Raw genomic sequence first — 14,293 nt, 5'->3', positions numbered from 1 at the left:
TGTCCCAAATATGGTGCTTTTCAGAATCAGGGCTTAACGCCCTGATCCTGCAGTGAGAATGGCATGGCCAGAGCTCTGCAACTGCACAGCACCCTATTGCTTGCACTGCAGGATCTGGCCCTAAAGAAGGAATATTCTAATATCCTGGGTACATTATAGCATCTCCAGATTCCTGCTCAGAACTGTGGATCAAGCAAAGAAGAGACTGTAACCAGTTCCTTTCTGGGTGTTACAATGAGCCCAGTGAACTTTGGGAGATGTAAACAGTACTGTGTGGCTCTTCACCCAGTGTGGACGCAATAAATAAAGCTCATAGCTATGGATCTTATCAGTCAGCCTCAGTTAAATGGGATACAGCTGATATATCAAAGGATTTTTTTCCCTCCAAACAATTAATATGTATAGAAAGCGCTTTAGGGTAGTCTGAATTCCCAGACACAATTGCTGAGTGACAGCTGCTGCTTTAGAACATACAGCTACACGCTGGATGCCAATGTCCCTTTTGTATAGTTTGGTTTTGGAAAGAAAACATTCTAAATGTCATTAGAATAAATATATATAGATATTATGAATGACCTTATTTATAATGCTAGGAGAAAAAAGATGAATCAGACATAAGGCTGGTCTGGGAAGGAATCACAAAGCATCCTTGGAGATGTGGATATTTGCATTCAGTTCTGTAAAATGCCTAATTAAAGAGGCAATCGCCAGATCGTCTACCAAGGAACAGAATACTGCTGAGTGCTAAACTTCCTTAAAAAAGAAAGACATGAAGCCTTCCAAAGAGCTTTAGAACAAAGCTTTTCTCAGTTCACATTCAATGAAAATGTTGGTTTTGACTGGATATGTCCAGTTTTACTCTCAATGACAAGTAGGTGTCATTGCTTTGCTTTTCCATCTGTAGTTGTAACTGGTATGCCATTTTGGGATAAGGGGCTCACTTCTACCCTCAGATCCATGATAGCAATTCCATTGCAGTCATTGGGGTTTCCTTTATGCCGAAGCTGGCCTTGTCACTGAGTTTTTGTTGTAGCTAATAGTCGGAATTAGTTTAACTGACTGCATGGTCGGTTTTTTAAAATGCTAGTCTATTCCTATATTAGGACAACCTGCTGCATCTGAAAAAGAGAAACATGTGGGCATACCAATACAGTGCTTACATGACAGATGCAGAACCTAGTTGTGTAGTATGCAGGATTGCAAGCAGCATATTGTGCTAGGGTGAAATTCAACCTCTGCCAAGGCTTTTGCATAAATCCTACTCAAACCCTGTCTTGAGGACTAACTAACTGATATATAGGTCTTATGCGGGGGTGAATTGGCCCTAAATTTTTAAGGGGGCAAAGTTCTGTCAGTTAAACGCTGCAACCTCATAGAGTCCATTGCGGTAGCACTGGCATAAGTGGGAGGAGCATCTGGCCCTTAGTTTTACCCCACTGTATCAGAGGGGGCAGGGATAGCAGATTCCACTCACCATAAAAGATATCTAGGAGAGAACATTATTAGAACTTTTCGGGCTACAGCCATTACAGACCTGTCTAGTTGACAGGAGAACTGTAGAAACGGTTGAAGGGGAATGAAACTCTTGCCGCGCGTCCTGCCAGATGATTAATGTCGTTTCATTCTTTTAGATCTAATGCTGGATGATGTAATAATGGAGAGCTCAGCCAGTGCAGTGCAAGGTACTGGGAAATCTTAACGTCTCGTCTCACGTGAATGGCAGTGCTGTGTAACTAACGGCTGGCCAATGCTGCTGTGAGGCATCCCACTAAACTGTGCGTGTGGTGGAAGTCTTGTTTGCTTACTTCATGGCGCAGGCATATCATTTTTAAGTGGCAAGTCTGCAGACCTGACTCAGGCCAGGCACTTGCAAATCTTAATTTACACCTTTTATCAGAGGTTTTTTTTTTCTGTTTATTTTTTAAAATCATTTTTCCGGTCCTCATCCAAACATTGTCAGACTTTTTGTTTTTGTTTTTGAGAATAGTGACTGGCTTTTGAAAGGGGTCCTGTGTTGTCCACACTCACTTTCTAACCATAAACCATTAGGAGATTCTGAACATTCTTCAGCGGTATCTCTGGAAGCCAAATGACCCAGCTAGAGTAGGGTATTTTTCCAGAACTACCTTGTTGCATTGCTAGTATTCCAGTAAGAGAAAACCGGCTAACCTGAGTGAAACCCAGTCCCTGTGCATAAAGCTAGTGCATAGACCTAAATTTGGAAGTGGGAAATCTAAATCAGGGGTAGATTTCATCCTCCATGCTGTCAAACTTGCAGCCACAGGAAGTCCCCAGGTTATTTGGTCCAGCTCAATGAGGGACCAGTAGAGAAGATAACAGCCTTGGGTAGGGCACAAGTTTCTTCACACCAGCTGAGAGCTCTGTGCAGATACCTTGAGCACCTTGGGGAGGTGTACATGTGCCATATATGGACAAATTCTCTGTTGTGGATCTCAAGGACCTTCCCCCATCTGGCAGAGCACAGCTGTATGAAGTAAGTTGTAGGGAGGTCACTCACTGAATTCTGGGTTTTGGCTATGGGCCCCACTGAATGGCCTTATTTCTATGCTAATGGGATCCTTAGTCAATGGAAGGTTAGCCATTAACCCCTGATGAGCTGGGGAAGGAAATGTGAGGTTAGCAGAAGTGAGCTGTAGCTCACGAAAGCTGATGCTCAAATAAATTGGTTAGCCTCTAAGGTGCCACAAGTCCTCCTTTTCTTTTTGCGAATACAGACTAACACGGCTGCTACTCTGAAACTTTTTATTCTCACTGTTATTTCCCTACTAGAGCTAATGGAAACTTTTCAAATTGTAATGATTTTTAACCAAATTTTCAGATTTCAGTTGGGAAAAAACATTTTCTTGATTTCTAACCAGTTCGATTCACACCACAGCCCTGTCTGCAGAAAGAATGTTTAAGTTTCATTAGTAGGTACAAGCCGTAGTACATCAGATCTTGTAAGTCAGGTGAAACAAACTTCAGAGTCCTGAAGAAGACGGGCGAACTTCGATTAGACTTGCTAAGAATCTAATCTCACCCTCTCCTATCTACTTAACTCACTTCTCCTCCTTTCATTCATTACTCACCAGAAGGTGCTTCGGGCTTCAGATCTTTTCTCTGGTTTTGTTTTTGTTTTTAGTTTTTTTTAAGATGCAGCAGCTTTGATCTGAGCAGTAGTTCTTTTTTTAAATCATGAATTGTTAAGAATTGTAGTCTGAATAATTAAAGATTTGTTTATATTGAAATAAATGCGTAAGTGCATTCAAGGAAAATTACGTGTCCATAAAACCGTTCCAGTGAAAGGACAGCCCTGTTTGAGACAATGAGCCCTGATCCTGCTGTTCTCAGTCAGGCAAAACTCCGATGGAAAATCAATGTTGCTCATTCATTGGTGAGAAATAACTCAGGCAAAAGGAGCATCCTAATCTTCTTATAAAGTCCTGGCTGAAAATGACCCAACTTGCTTTAATGAACCTGAATCTCCTCACCATTGCCACTCCTTGTGTTTTAATTTCCTTGCCTTCATCCTCTCTGTTATTGCTAGGAGTCCAATCCTCCACCCCTTAATCAGACATCAGTGCCTGGGGAAGGATTGAAGAAGCAGGCCCTAGGTTTTTTATTTTTGTTTTTGTTTGTTTTTTAATTTGGTTGTGAGCATCTTCACCACATAAGACCTCTTCCGGTCGACAAGAGCTTCATCTAGCATTTTGTTTGTTTTGTTTTTGTTTTATTTAATGCTTTGGTCTCATTCCAAAACTGGCCATTATCCAATGCAGACTCAGAAAGAAACGTATAGTTTACCTTTAAAACTGTGTGATTGTCAGATCTGTGCTTTTGTATTTCCTTTGTTGTCTTTTATTGGAACCAGTATTATTGAATGTGCTTGTGCTGGTCTTCAGTCATCAAAGTGAAAGAATAGAAAGTTCTCTTTCAGAATCGTTGTGTGATGCTAGGGAATCAATATTGATGTTTTACCCGTCAAACCGTCTGTAGCATGATGAGAAATCCTAAGCTGAGGACCCAGAACTTCCATATGTCTTTGTATTTTACAAAAGGCTTCCTTTATCTTTATGTGAAGATGAGATGGAGTACTGTGTGTCTGTGCTGTTTACTGGTGTGTAGTGGAAATTACTGTTATTATTTTAGATCTATCACAGCTGGAAACTTCTCAGTGGGAATAATTTATCATTTCCATTTTGCTTTAAAAATGCCACTCAATGTGATAAAAGCTGAATAAAACAATGTGTTTAAATGTAGAAGTTCCTTCAGTGCAAAACATTTTAAACCTAATTCTCTCAGTACAGTTTGTAAATCCAGCTGCTTAATGTGTTCAAAGTTCACTGTTTTCCTGCTTATATCCCCAAAATAAATGTAGACCTTTACAAAGAAATGCATTCCTTCATGGAACTATACCACTCTTGTGAATTCCAGTTTCCACTGGTGGTGCCGTTCAGCGCTGTTCTACTCTGAAAAGCGACTATGGAAAAATGGCAACTTCCTACGCTCCAGGGATGAATTCAGAGTCCAACCTGGTCTCTCGCTGTGTTCTATTCCCACTAGCCCTACTGAGTGAACACAGCTATTAGAAAGGGAACTGGATTCTCTTCTGGCCCCAGCATCCTCAACAGTATCGTTTGCTGAATTCCAAGCCAATCGTTGGTGCTGTGCAAGCCAGAAAGAATGGAGCGTGACTTTCAGTTATGATACTGGCAGTTAGAAAAATCACTTTTATGCATACACGGAGCAAGTGAGTCACTGATAGTAAGAATCAGTGAATTATGGAATCACTTTTCAGAGGGCCGCCACACTTTAATAGTTACTTGTTACAAGCACGGTTTAACTAATATCCAAGATTATGAGGGAACCGACTCCCATTGGACTCATCAGTTCCACTTCCTGGCACTTGTTAAGGCAATCCTTTGTAATAACGACCCCACTGCATGGCGCATATATCATCATAGGACCCCTCTTCAGGAAGCTGTTTGGATGAGGGCCACTGGACATGACCAACTAAAAACAAGTACCCATAATGTTGGGCACCTGTGACAATGGACTCAGCTGCCCATCAGGCTAGAGCATCATTTCCCAGGATTAGTAGGGAAATGAGACTTATGAGTAGATTGCCCGACCTTCATTGTGTTAGCTGATCTTTCCAATTTAATTGTATCTAAATATTAGAGTTCATTCCTTTTCCTATCCCACTTTTCACCCAGCCACAGCAAAGCAGCTTGATTTAGAACCTGTTTACCTGCCAGATTTGTCGTGGGCTTTTGCTGCATCTCGCATCCTCTTGCAGTCTTATTCTGCCATTTTTTTTTCTTTTTCTTTAATTCTCTGTGTGTCAGGAAGTGATCTAACCTTTCCAGTAATAACCTAGACTAATCTGGAGCTCTTGTTGTTCTTGACACAGTGTATTGTAACAGTACAGTAATGTGGTGTTGTGTTAGTTGTGAGATTCACCACCTGGAGCTTAACAGATGTCTGTATTTCCCAAGATGTTGGTATTGTTTAGATTTTTTTTCTGCAATAAATATGAATACTGCTGTTTGATGTGGGCATGGAATTTACACCTGGAGAGTGCCAATCTGTGCAAACCATCTTAAATATGGCTTTTCTTGCTGATGACATAAAGAAGCAACTGCTCTGTTCAAAAAGTTCCCTGCCTACCTCGATACAGTAGCTATTAATTTGTAGCCCACAGGCAGCATGGTATATTTGTTTGTGGTTCATTTCAAGGTAATATCTGTGTTCCGCTAATATGCATGACCAGCATGTTGAGAAAGGAAAATAAGTGGTAGTATGATTTATAAACCGGGTTGAGAAACCGCCTGTTAATAACCTTACAGGCGGGGGATAAAATATTTACAGTCTGTAAATTAGTAGTGTTCCAGATGTGTCAGTGACACTGACTTTCAAATTCAATCAGGAAAAGCATTTGACATTGCAAAGTCCAGGGCCATGCTCACTGAAAGGTTAAAAAAAGGGAATATTTTGGGGAAGGTTTGGCAACCCTGTTTATAAGGCCATGCTGTTACTAGTCCAGATGCAGGATCTCTGCACAAGTAACATTTTACAGCCTCTCTGTAAATCCCTGCTATATTCTAAGAGCTGCAGTGCTATTCTGTGGGATTTGGAATGACCTGCCAATCAAAGCTAAAACATTTGAATTCCAGTATAATTATTCATATGTAAATCCACTGCAAGAAGAGGCAGAAATGTTGACATTTTCCTTTTTTGAATGTGAATTATTCAGAAACCTAAAAGAAATCAGTGATCAAATTATGATGGTGTTTCTTTTTGCAATTATAACCTGGTTCATAACTAGGCCCTATTGCTAACTTAATTGTATTCAAACATTTTAGTTAATTTCTTACTCATAATTTAGCATAATGTGATCAAGATATCGTGGCTTTATGGATATTTATGCAGGGATTTGAGATCCCTGACAAAAAGCCGTGTGAGTCAGCAAGCCACCGGTTTGGCTTTTGTTAAGTGCTCAATAGATTCAGCATTAAAATTTATTTTATAGACCTTTTCACTGCTGTTATGCTTTTGCCCTCCAGTATAGATCGCCTTCCGCATATTGCACATCCAAAAGTTAATATTAATACTGCCTTTTATTTTATGACACTTGAGCAGAATTTTGGGAGTTCCAAACCCTTACCATATAAGCTGCTAAATAGTTTGTCTCTGGTTCTTAAGCTTTAGGGGAAAAGTCTGTCTCAGTGAAAAAACAAAAATTCTGTGATTTTTTCAGGAGCCCATGTCATGAAGCAACGAGCGTACAGTGATGTTAAACCTGTGGCTTTGGTTGCAGAATCATTGGCTATCTACACACCAAATTATATCCCCAGCAAAACTTTAAATTAGTTTTCCCTCGGGGTAACTGATACATATAGTTCATGGCTTCATTGTGCCCAAATTTCTATTTGGAGTAATGTATCAAACCCTGCATTTGTTCAGCAGTGCTAAATCTCAAGCCATGTAATTCTCTCAGCTCAATAATTTTTATAACCAGTTGATTATCTAATTATGAGAATAATATTATACACTGACGTATTCAAGACAGTCCTTTCCACTTCAATCTGCCTTATAATGCCTCCTTGAAAATTGTGCTGAATTATATACTCAGCCTTGGCATTTCCTCATTAGAGATTAGGTGAGTAAATTAGTTTATCTCCTGGAACATTTAGGGTCTGAAAAGCATGTGTCATTCCCAATGCAACTGACTGTGGAAGTAAATCTAACAGTGAAATCTACAATTCAGTAATTGTATATAAATGGAGAATTATTTTTCTAGACATTAAAGTAGACTGATCAGTTTTCCACAGTATTTATTCAATGTTTTTCAGAGTTCTGACAGCTGAAGTGTCAAATTTTGTCTAACCCCATAATTCACTGCAAAGGAGATAAGATGAGTTTATTGCTGTCTCTTCAAATAAGACCAATAAATGAAGGGCCTGTGTTCTCAAAGCCATTGTCAATACCAAATTTGTGCAGTATTTGATTATTGAACGGGCTCTTCGGCTGCTGTTTTTGTTCATTTATTGTTTTTGTTTCCACATTAAGTTAAAAAAAAGTAGGGCTTTTTAATTTCTTTACAGTGAAACAGTTCCTGGAGCCCACAATAGTCCCAGCTGTACTCACTTCATCTCTAATACTAAAAGGCTGAGTATTGTGCATGTTACATTAAAGATGTTTAAACGGATCCATGTTGTTGGTAGCCTTGCTACATATTAAGGCTGGTAACATACCACCCAGGAGCAAAACCCAAAGCCTTATTGTGATCAATGTGGAAAGCCTCAATTTTGGAGTTTGCAAAGGGAAGGTGAACTCATGTTTAAGAGACACAGAGTAATGAGCTGATCTGCCTCTCCACTCTTCCCGCCCCCCATTTCAGAAGCACAGTGTAAACCCTACTATTCCGATTACTCTCGCTTCCGGCTCCTGATCCACCAGATGTGCACAAGCCATTACCTGGATTTGTTCATCACTGGAGTGATCGGCCTCAATGTGATCACCATGGCCATGGAGCACTACCAGCAGCCGAAGGTACCGGGAGACAAGGAAGCTGGCAATAGCCAGTGATAGAATGGGGAAAAGAAATGGTCTCAGCTTTCACTGAGTGCTAGAGATGGGCAGAACCAGGGCTGGTTTGGTTTTACAGAACTTCATCTATTGGGTGATAGTTTTGCATGATCAGCATTGGTGCCTTAGCCAGTGAGGCAATGTGGTGGGAGCAGAGGAGTGGGAGTTGGAAGTTCTGGCCTCTGTTCCCAGTTTTACTGCTTGAGTCCTTAACTAGTCACTTAGGGTAGGTCTCTACAACCATCCGGTGGTGTGACTGCAACACACGTAAACACAGATCAAAACTAGCGCAGGTATCAAATAGCAGTAAAGCTGTGGCAGCCTGGGCCAGATGCTTAAGTATGTGCCCAGGGTCCCAGGAGGGTGCCTCTAGCCCATGCTTCCCTGCTATTGTTCCTTGAGCTGATGAGGTAACTTCCCTCTGTACCTCAGCTTCTCCATCTCTTACCCACCCTTTATAAATACTCTAAGAACGTTAAAAAAACAAAACAAAACAAAAAACCTACCATAGCAGTAAAAGTTGGGATGAAAATTCCTCTAGCCAGTTGCCAGTGATTTTTTTTCTTGAAATCTTCTCTTTGACTAAGTGTTTCTATGGTAACAGTCAGTAAGAAGACTGTAATCTTTCTGGGTCAATTCCTGAAATCTTTACCCATGCAAATCTCCCGCTGCTCATGTCTACACTAGAAAAGAGGTATATTTGAACATACACGTTATAACTACAACCACCTTGCCTATGCTAGGATTTTAACACCTTATCTAACACTTATTAAAAATGCACCTTTCCTCATGGAGACATGGCCAATGGGAGATTTGCCTCAGTGCCTACCCACTACATTCAGCAAGCAGATACATGTAGGGCCTGATTTTCAAAGGTACTGAATACCATTGCCTTCAGTTGGAGTTATGGCTACCCTGCATTTCTGAAAATCAGACTCTTAATCTATTAAGCGTGCCAGGCTCCTGTATCTTGGGCCTGTTCCGATGGTAATAACAACCTGTACTGGGAAGATGACTGCCTTGTGCCGAAGAAAGAGATGGAAATGGCTGCCACTGCTGTATAAATTGTAATTCTTTTTATTAGCTCCTTTCAAAATGAATACATGCAAATCACAATAAGGGTGAAATATTCTTTGAGGCTAGACAGGACCTGCATGACTAATGTAAATAACAAGTGAAGGGGAAAAAAGACGCGTGCGCACACACACATCCATCCATCATAAGCTAGCCGAAGAGTAAAAGGGCACAAGCCCAATTTCTTTTTCCTTTGCAGGTCACCTTTAAATACACTGGGAAGCACATTATGAGATTCAGTCACTTTCTGATTAAATCAGTCATTAGCGAAGAAGCTTGTATTAGAATTACTCTAGGGCCTGTGCTTATTAAAGTCATTTCACAGTGACATTTTTACTTGTATTATAAAAACATTCATATTTTTCCCTTAAGGAAAGTAAAATTCTTTATCTAAGACCCCAATGTCCTATGTGTACATAATAATGTAAGAATGGAAATAGTCGCACGGAGGTGAATGGGATTACCTGCCTGACTAAAGTCATGCATGTGCTTACGTACTTTGCTGAATCAGGGCCCCGGTGACTAAATCCAATCTGGAGTTTGATTATTATCCTGGAGATGTATAGACAGATAAATGTGCTTAAGAGCTTTATATCCAACATCATAATTCACCAGGATGGTGAACGGGATTGGTAATGGGATATGGATGGGAAAGGACTTTTGTCATCAGGACACCAGTCAAAATCCAGTACATATTCCTGCTGAGTAACGGCCACTTTGCAAGCAGTGCTGCAGTACAGAGAGAGGCATACACAGTTTGAACAACTATTGGTCAAATTCTGCATTGGCTAATTACATTCTACTGGTGCAGTTTTGGCTGGGCAGAGTTAAACTCTTCTGCAGTGTTGCAGTGAGCTATTTAATAGCTGTGGCTTTCTTCCCCAGATGTGGCTGCATTTCAGTGTCAGGTGAAGTGATTTCTCTTGATCGATATTTGGGGTAAATTGTGCCATGAAGCCACAATCTGATTGAGATGCATGAGAAGCTCTTGGTAGACGCAGTGCCTCCTGGGGAGCGCAGCTGCTGCCTTTGGAGCAGGTGCACTCTCTGTCACCACGGAGCTAGCTCTGCTTCACATGAGAGCGTGGGACTGGCAATGGTGCTGGACTTGGACAATCCTTTTTGGCCAGTTAGACTGCGGAGGATTGCAGCACTGAAAGCCACAGCACCATAGAATCACAGGACAATGGAACTATGGCAGTGCTCAGCCCTGGTACAGGGGCAAAATGTGGGAGAAAGGGCCTTGCTCTTTCCCCATCACCTCTTTCCTGCCCAGCGATGGCTCGCAATCATGGCATTAACTTGTGAAACGTCTGATGATCCTTTAAAAGCAACTGCCATGACCCACCTGGCCTTACATACCCCTTGGAAACGCATCCAATTCTATCATCACCTCTTGAATTACTTAGCAATAAACCACGGGATGCCATGATCTCACTAGCAGCTTTCTCACGGAACTTTAATGACACAATCTTTCACACCCTAGCTCAGGATCTGTGTAATATTACCCTCCCCCACATCACCTCCCAATGGCCCGTACCCAGCTATTGCTGTCACACCTTTCAGCAACAAGAAATATGATGCACATTGCTTACAAAGGAAATCTAAGATGCTATTACCACTGCCCTCTTTTACCAGTATGACCTTGGGAATAAAACCACTTCCGCCATTAGTTCGCAATCGCCTGTGTAATAGGTGCCCTGCTGGCAGTGATGACTATCATTAGCAGCAAGGTTGTGACACAAGCAAAGGGGAAAGAACTAGGGAATTCGATATTGTCTGATGCTTTATCCATATCTTATGCCTTGCTGTGAGCTCAAGGTGAGGCACTAGCCATACGGCTAATTTCCTGTTGCTTGTGCCAGGATTTGGACAAACCTAGGGCCAGACTGTGGCTCTCACATTGGTGCACGAGGGCAGGTGTGGTGCAAAGTGCCTTCCCCTGGCCTTGAACATGCAGAGCGCTGGTGCACAAGGCCTTTGCACCACTTAGGCCCACGGATGCAACAGTTCCTTGGTGAATCACTCTCATCTAAATGGTCCTTAAATGTTTTGCAGACTACAGACGGCATTGTTCCCAGCATCGAGCAGTCTCAAGAGGGGCCTGAGTAGTGCATAGGCTTTGTGCAGGCCCTCTGCACAGGGGTGAATTGTACAGGTGCTGTGCACAATTGCAGCCTCTGCACCCTCTTAAATGCAGGGACTTCTCCTTACTAGTTCCTCCTGGGACTGAAGGGAGCAGAGAGAGAGAGGGGCCATAACCCTGATCCCCTCTCCTTCGTCAGTCATCAGATATTTCTTATTAAATGTATAATTCTGGTGAAAACAGGATGGCAGCAAAACCGTCCAGCCAAGTCAGCAACTAACCTCAGCTTTGTATCCATGTTCCAGGTTCTTGATGAAGCACTGAAGATTTGCAATTACATCTTCACTGTCATCTTTGTCTTGGAATCTGTTTTCAAGCTGATTGCCTTTGGGTTTCGCCGGTTCTTTCAAGACAGGTAACAAAGATTAAATCCTGCACGCCTGTGACAGCAGCAGGGGCTCAATAGATAATGGGCCAAATTCAGGGGTGGTGCAAATCAGGGCAAGCTACTGCTTTATATGCCTCTTGCTGACATACTCACGCCTGATGTGTAACTTATGTCATGAGTGAATTTGGCCTTGAGACTTCCTTAGGAGTTGCATAGGGTCTAAATCTAACCCTGAGTTCTTGTTGTTATATCATGAAACGAATTCTCGCCTTACCAGACAGCTGGCAAGTCTGATCTTTCTTCCCACTGTGGACTGGATAGAGTTGTCCTGGTGAGATCAACAGACCAGGAGGAACTGCAGACATTGGCCTCTGTTGGCTTAGGATGAGCTGTAACTGAGTTAAGATATTTATACATTTAATATTGGCCCCCCTCAAACCTCTGACCTCGCATTTTTCATCTTCCTCAAGTCAAATGTCAAGAGCATTGGATTCATGCCAGACTTCTTCCCTAGAGAAAATCATTCCTCCCCAACTTCTAGCTAGTCTGACATCACTGTTGTGCTCATCCTATCTACTCAAGACTTTCTAGAGGGCCTTTCATCGTGGTATAATCGTGGTATGTTTCCGTCTGCCCAATGTGACTGTGTTACAGTGACTGGACATTGGATCAAAGCCTGCAGTTCTTACTTGGACACAACTCCTGTTGAGTTCAGTGAGAGCCTTGCCAAACAAAAGGCTGAATAAAGTTTGTAGGATTTGGCCTAATGTCTGGATCATCGGGTATAAGCCCAGTCATGGTTTTATATTTTCTTTGGCATTGGCTGATTCCATAATCTAAAAATAATGGTTTTTGTGCAACTCCCCTCAAAGTTTCAAAAGTTTGTGTCTGTGAGCGTTAGCACCACTGACATGACTGGAATTTGTTTAAAACAAACCAACGCACACTGCAAATACTTTAGTAGATGTGATTTTGTGTTGTCTTCAGATGGAACCAATTAGACCTGGCAATAGTGCTGCTGTCTATCATGGGTATCACTTTGGAAGAGATTGAGGTGAATGCATCATTGCCCATTAACCCCACCATTATCCGGATAATGAGGGTGCTAAGGATTGCTCGAGGTAAGACGGAGTCAATGTGAAAATCATTTTTATTTGAGGTGCAGTGAGCAGTTCTGTCCAGGACATGACTGGGAAACCACTGCATGCCACATGCCCTGCTTAGTGCACTTTGTTCTGGCATCCACAAACTGTAAACAAATAAGAGAACAAAAGAAGGGAAAACATCGCAGAAGAGCCAAGGAGCTGAGCCAACTGGCCATGCATTTCTTAAGAGCACTTGCAGATCTAGATCTTCTTAGAAAAGAGAATCCACTGTGAATTTCATTGATGGGTGAACCTGGAAAAGCAAACTTTGGCATGCTCATGAAATCAAGTATGTCTCAAAGATCTGGAAACTAGATAGGGGTTTCAGGGTGCAACACAGCCATAAGCTAGAGAGTTAAAACCCCCAAGATGGTTAATAAATTTCATTTCCCTTTTCACGTGACCTCTTGGTATTGTGTGAGACAACGTGTCTACTTTGCTTTGTATCCAGATGTACCCTAGCGATGATGATGATGATAATACCTACCGCATCTCTGAGGCTTACTTAGTTAGGGTCTAATTTTCAGAAGAGCTGAACACCAGGAGCCCCAACTGATGTCAGTGTAAGCTGCAAGTGCTCGACACCAGGGCCGTCCTTACCCATATGCAAACTACACGGCTGCATGCTGCTCCAGCAGCCAGCCCCATCCCCGGGCCAGCTGAGCCAACCAGGAAAGCTGCCCCCGCTCCACCTCTTCCCCAAAGCCCCCAACCCTTCTCCGCCCTAGCCCCGCTCCTACTCCATCCCTTCCCCTGAGCTATGTCCCAGGGGACCGCATCAGGGGTCGGGCGCGCCCCACACTCACCAGACGAGCTGGGGAGCGGAGCAGAGCAGAGAGGGCTGGAGCCAGGAGGGCTGCGTAGGGTACCACAATGTCTAGGGACGGCCCTGCTCAACACCTTTGGAAATCGGGCTCCAAATGTTTGTAAAGTGCTTTGAGAGCTTCATTATTGTCATGCCAAGTTATTAGCATTATTATTATTTATTCTAATTGGAACAAAGAAAGAATGGAAATAGATGAAATGTTTGGGTTGGACTAGATGACCTTCTGGGGTCCCTTCCAACCCTGATATTCTATGAAATGTAGTTGAAGCCAGAAAGGAAGCCTCAGAAGAAAGGGAAACGTCTGTCATATTAGGTACATTTCAAAAGGAAAAGCATATGCAGTTTCCGCCTGGAAACTCAATCTTACAGACAAGGGCATGCAAAGCAATGCCTGCGTAAATCAAACATGAAGGTAGGCAGCTGCAGAACTCAGAAGGTAGTTAGTCCAAACCAAGAGGAAGGAAAAAGAGATCCAGGGATGGTAACTCAGAAGGATATTTTCAGGGTTGTATATTTAGTACTGGATTCAAGACCCAAATAGGAGAAAACCCTAACGGGCCAAATTTCATCCCTGGTATAGGCCCCACTGAAGACAATAGGGGTGAATTTGGCTTCCTATTTGTTTAGCTGTAAGCAGAATTCTAAAGGAATGTACATCTGGTAGTATCTTGACCTTTCTAAAA

At 42.3% G+C, this 14,293-nt stretch overlaps 1 protein-coding gene across 1 annotated transcript in view; it reads left to right on the top strand.

The window, feature by feature from the left end:
• The window catches only part of CACNA1G (calcium voltage-gated channel subunit alpha1 G), a 285,440-nt gene that overhangs the window by 250,202 nt on the left and 20,945 nt on the right, over nucleotides 1-14,293 (top strand). Inside the window, exons 26-29 of the mRNA XM_073310526.2 lie at nucleotides 1,632-1,682; nucleotides 7,904-8,055; nucleotides 11,557-11,666; nucleotides 12,627-12,760. Of these exons, the coding sequence (XP_073166627.2) occupies nucleotides 1,632-1,682; nucleotides 7,904-8,055; nucleotides 11,557-11,666; nucleotides 12,627-12,760 (447 nt within the window). The remainder of the gene's footprint in view (nucleotides 1-1,631; nucleotides 1,683-7,903; nucleotides 8,056-11,556; nucleotides 11,667-12,626; nucleotides 12,761-14,293) is intronic.

Source organism: Lepidochelys kempii, chromosome 14 (assembly GCF_965140285.1).
Source record: "Lepidochelys kempii isolate rLepKem1 chromosome 14, rLepKem1.hap1, whole genome shotgun sequence".
Classification (NCBI taxonomy): domain Eukaryota; kingdom Metazoa; phylum Chordata; order Testudines; family Cheloniidae; genus Lepidochelys; species Lepidochelys kempii.
Note: the sequence above shows the minus strand (reverse complement) of the source record. Positions and strands in the feature narration are given on the sequence as shown.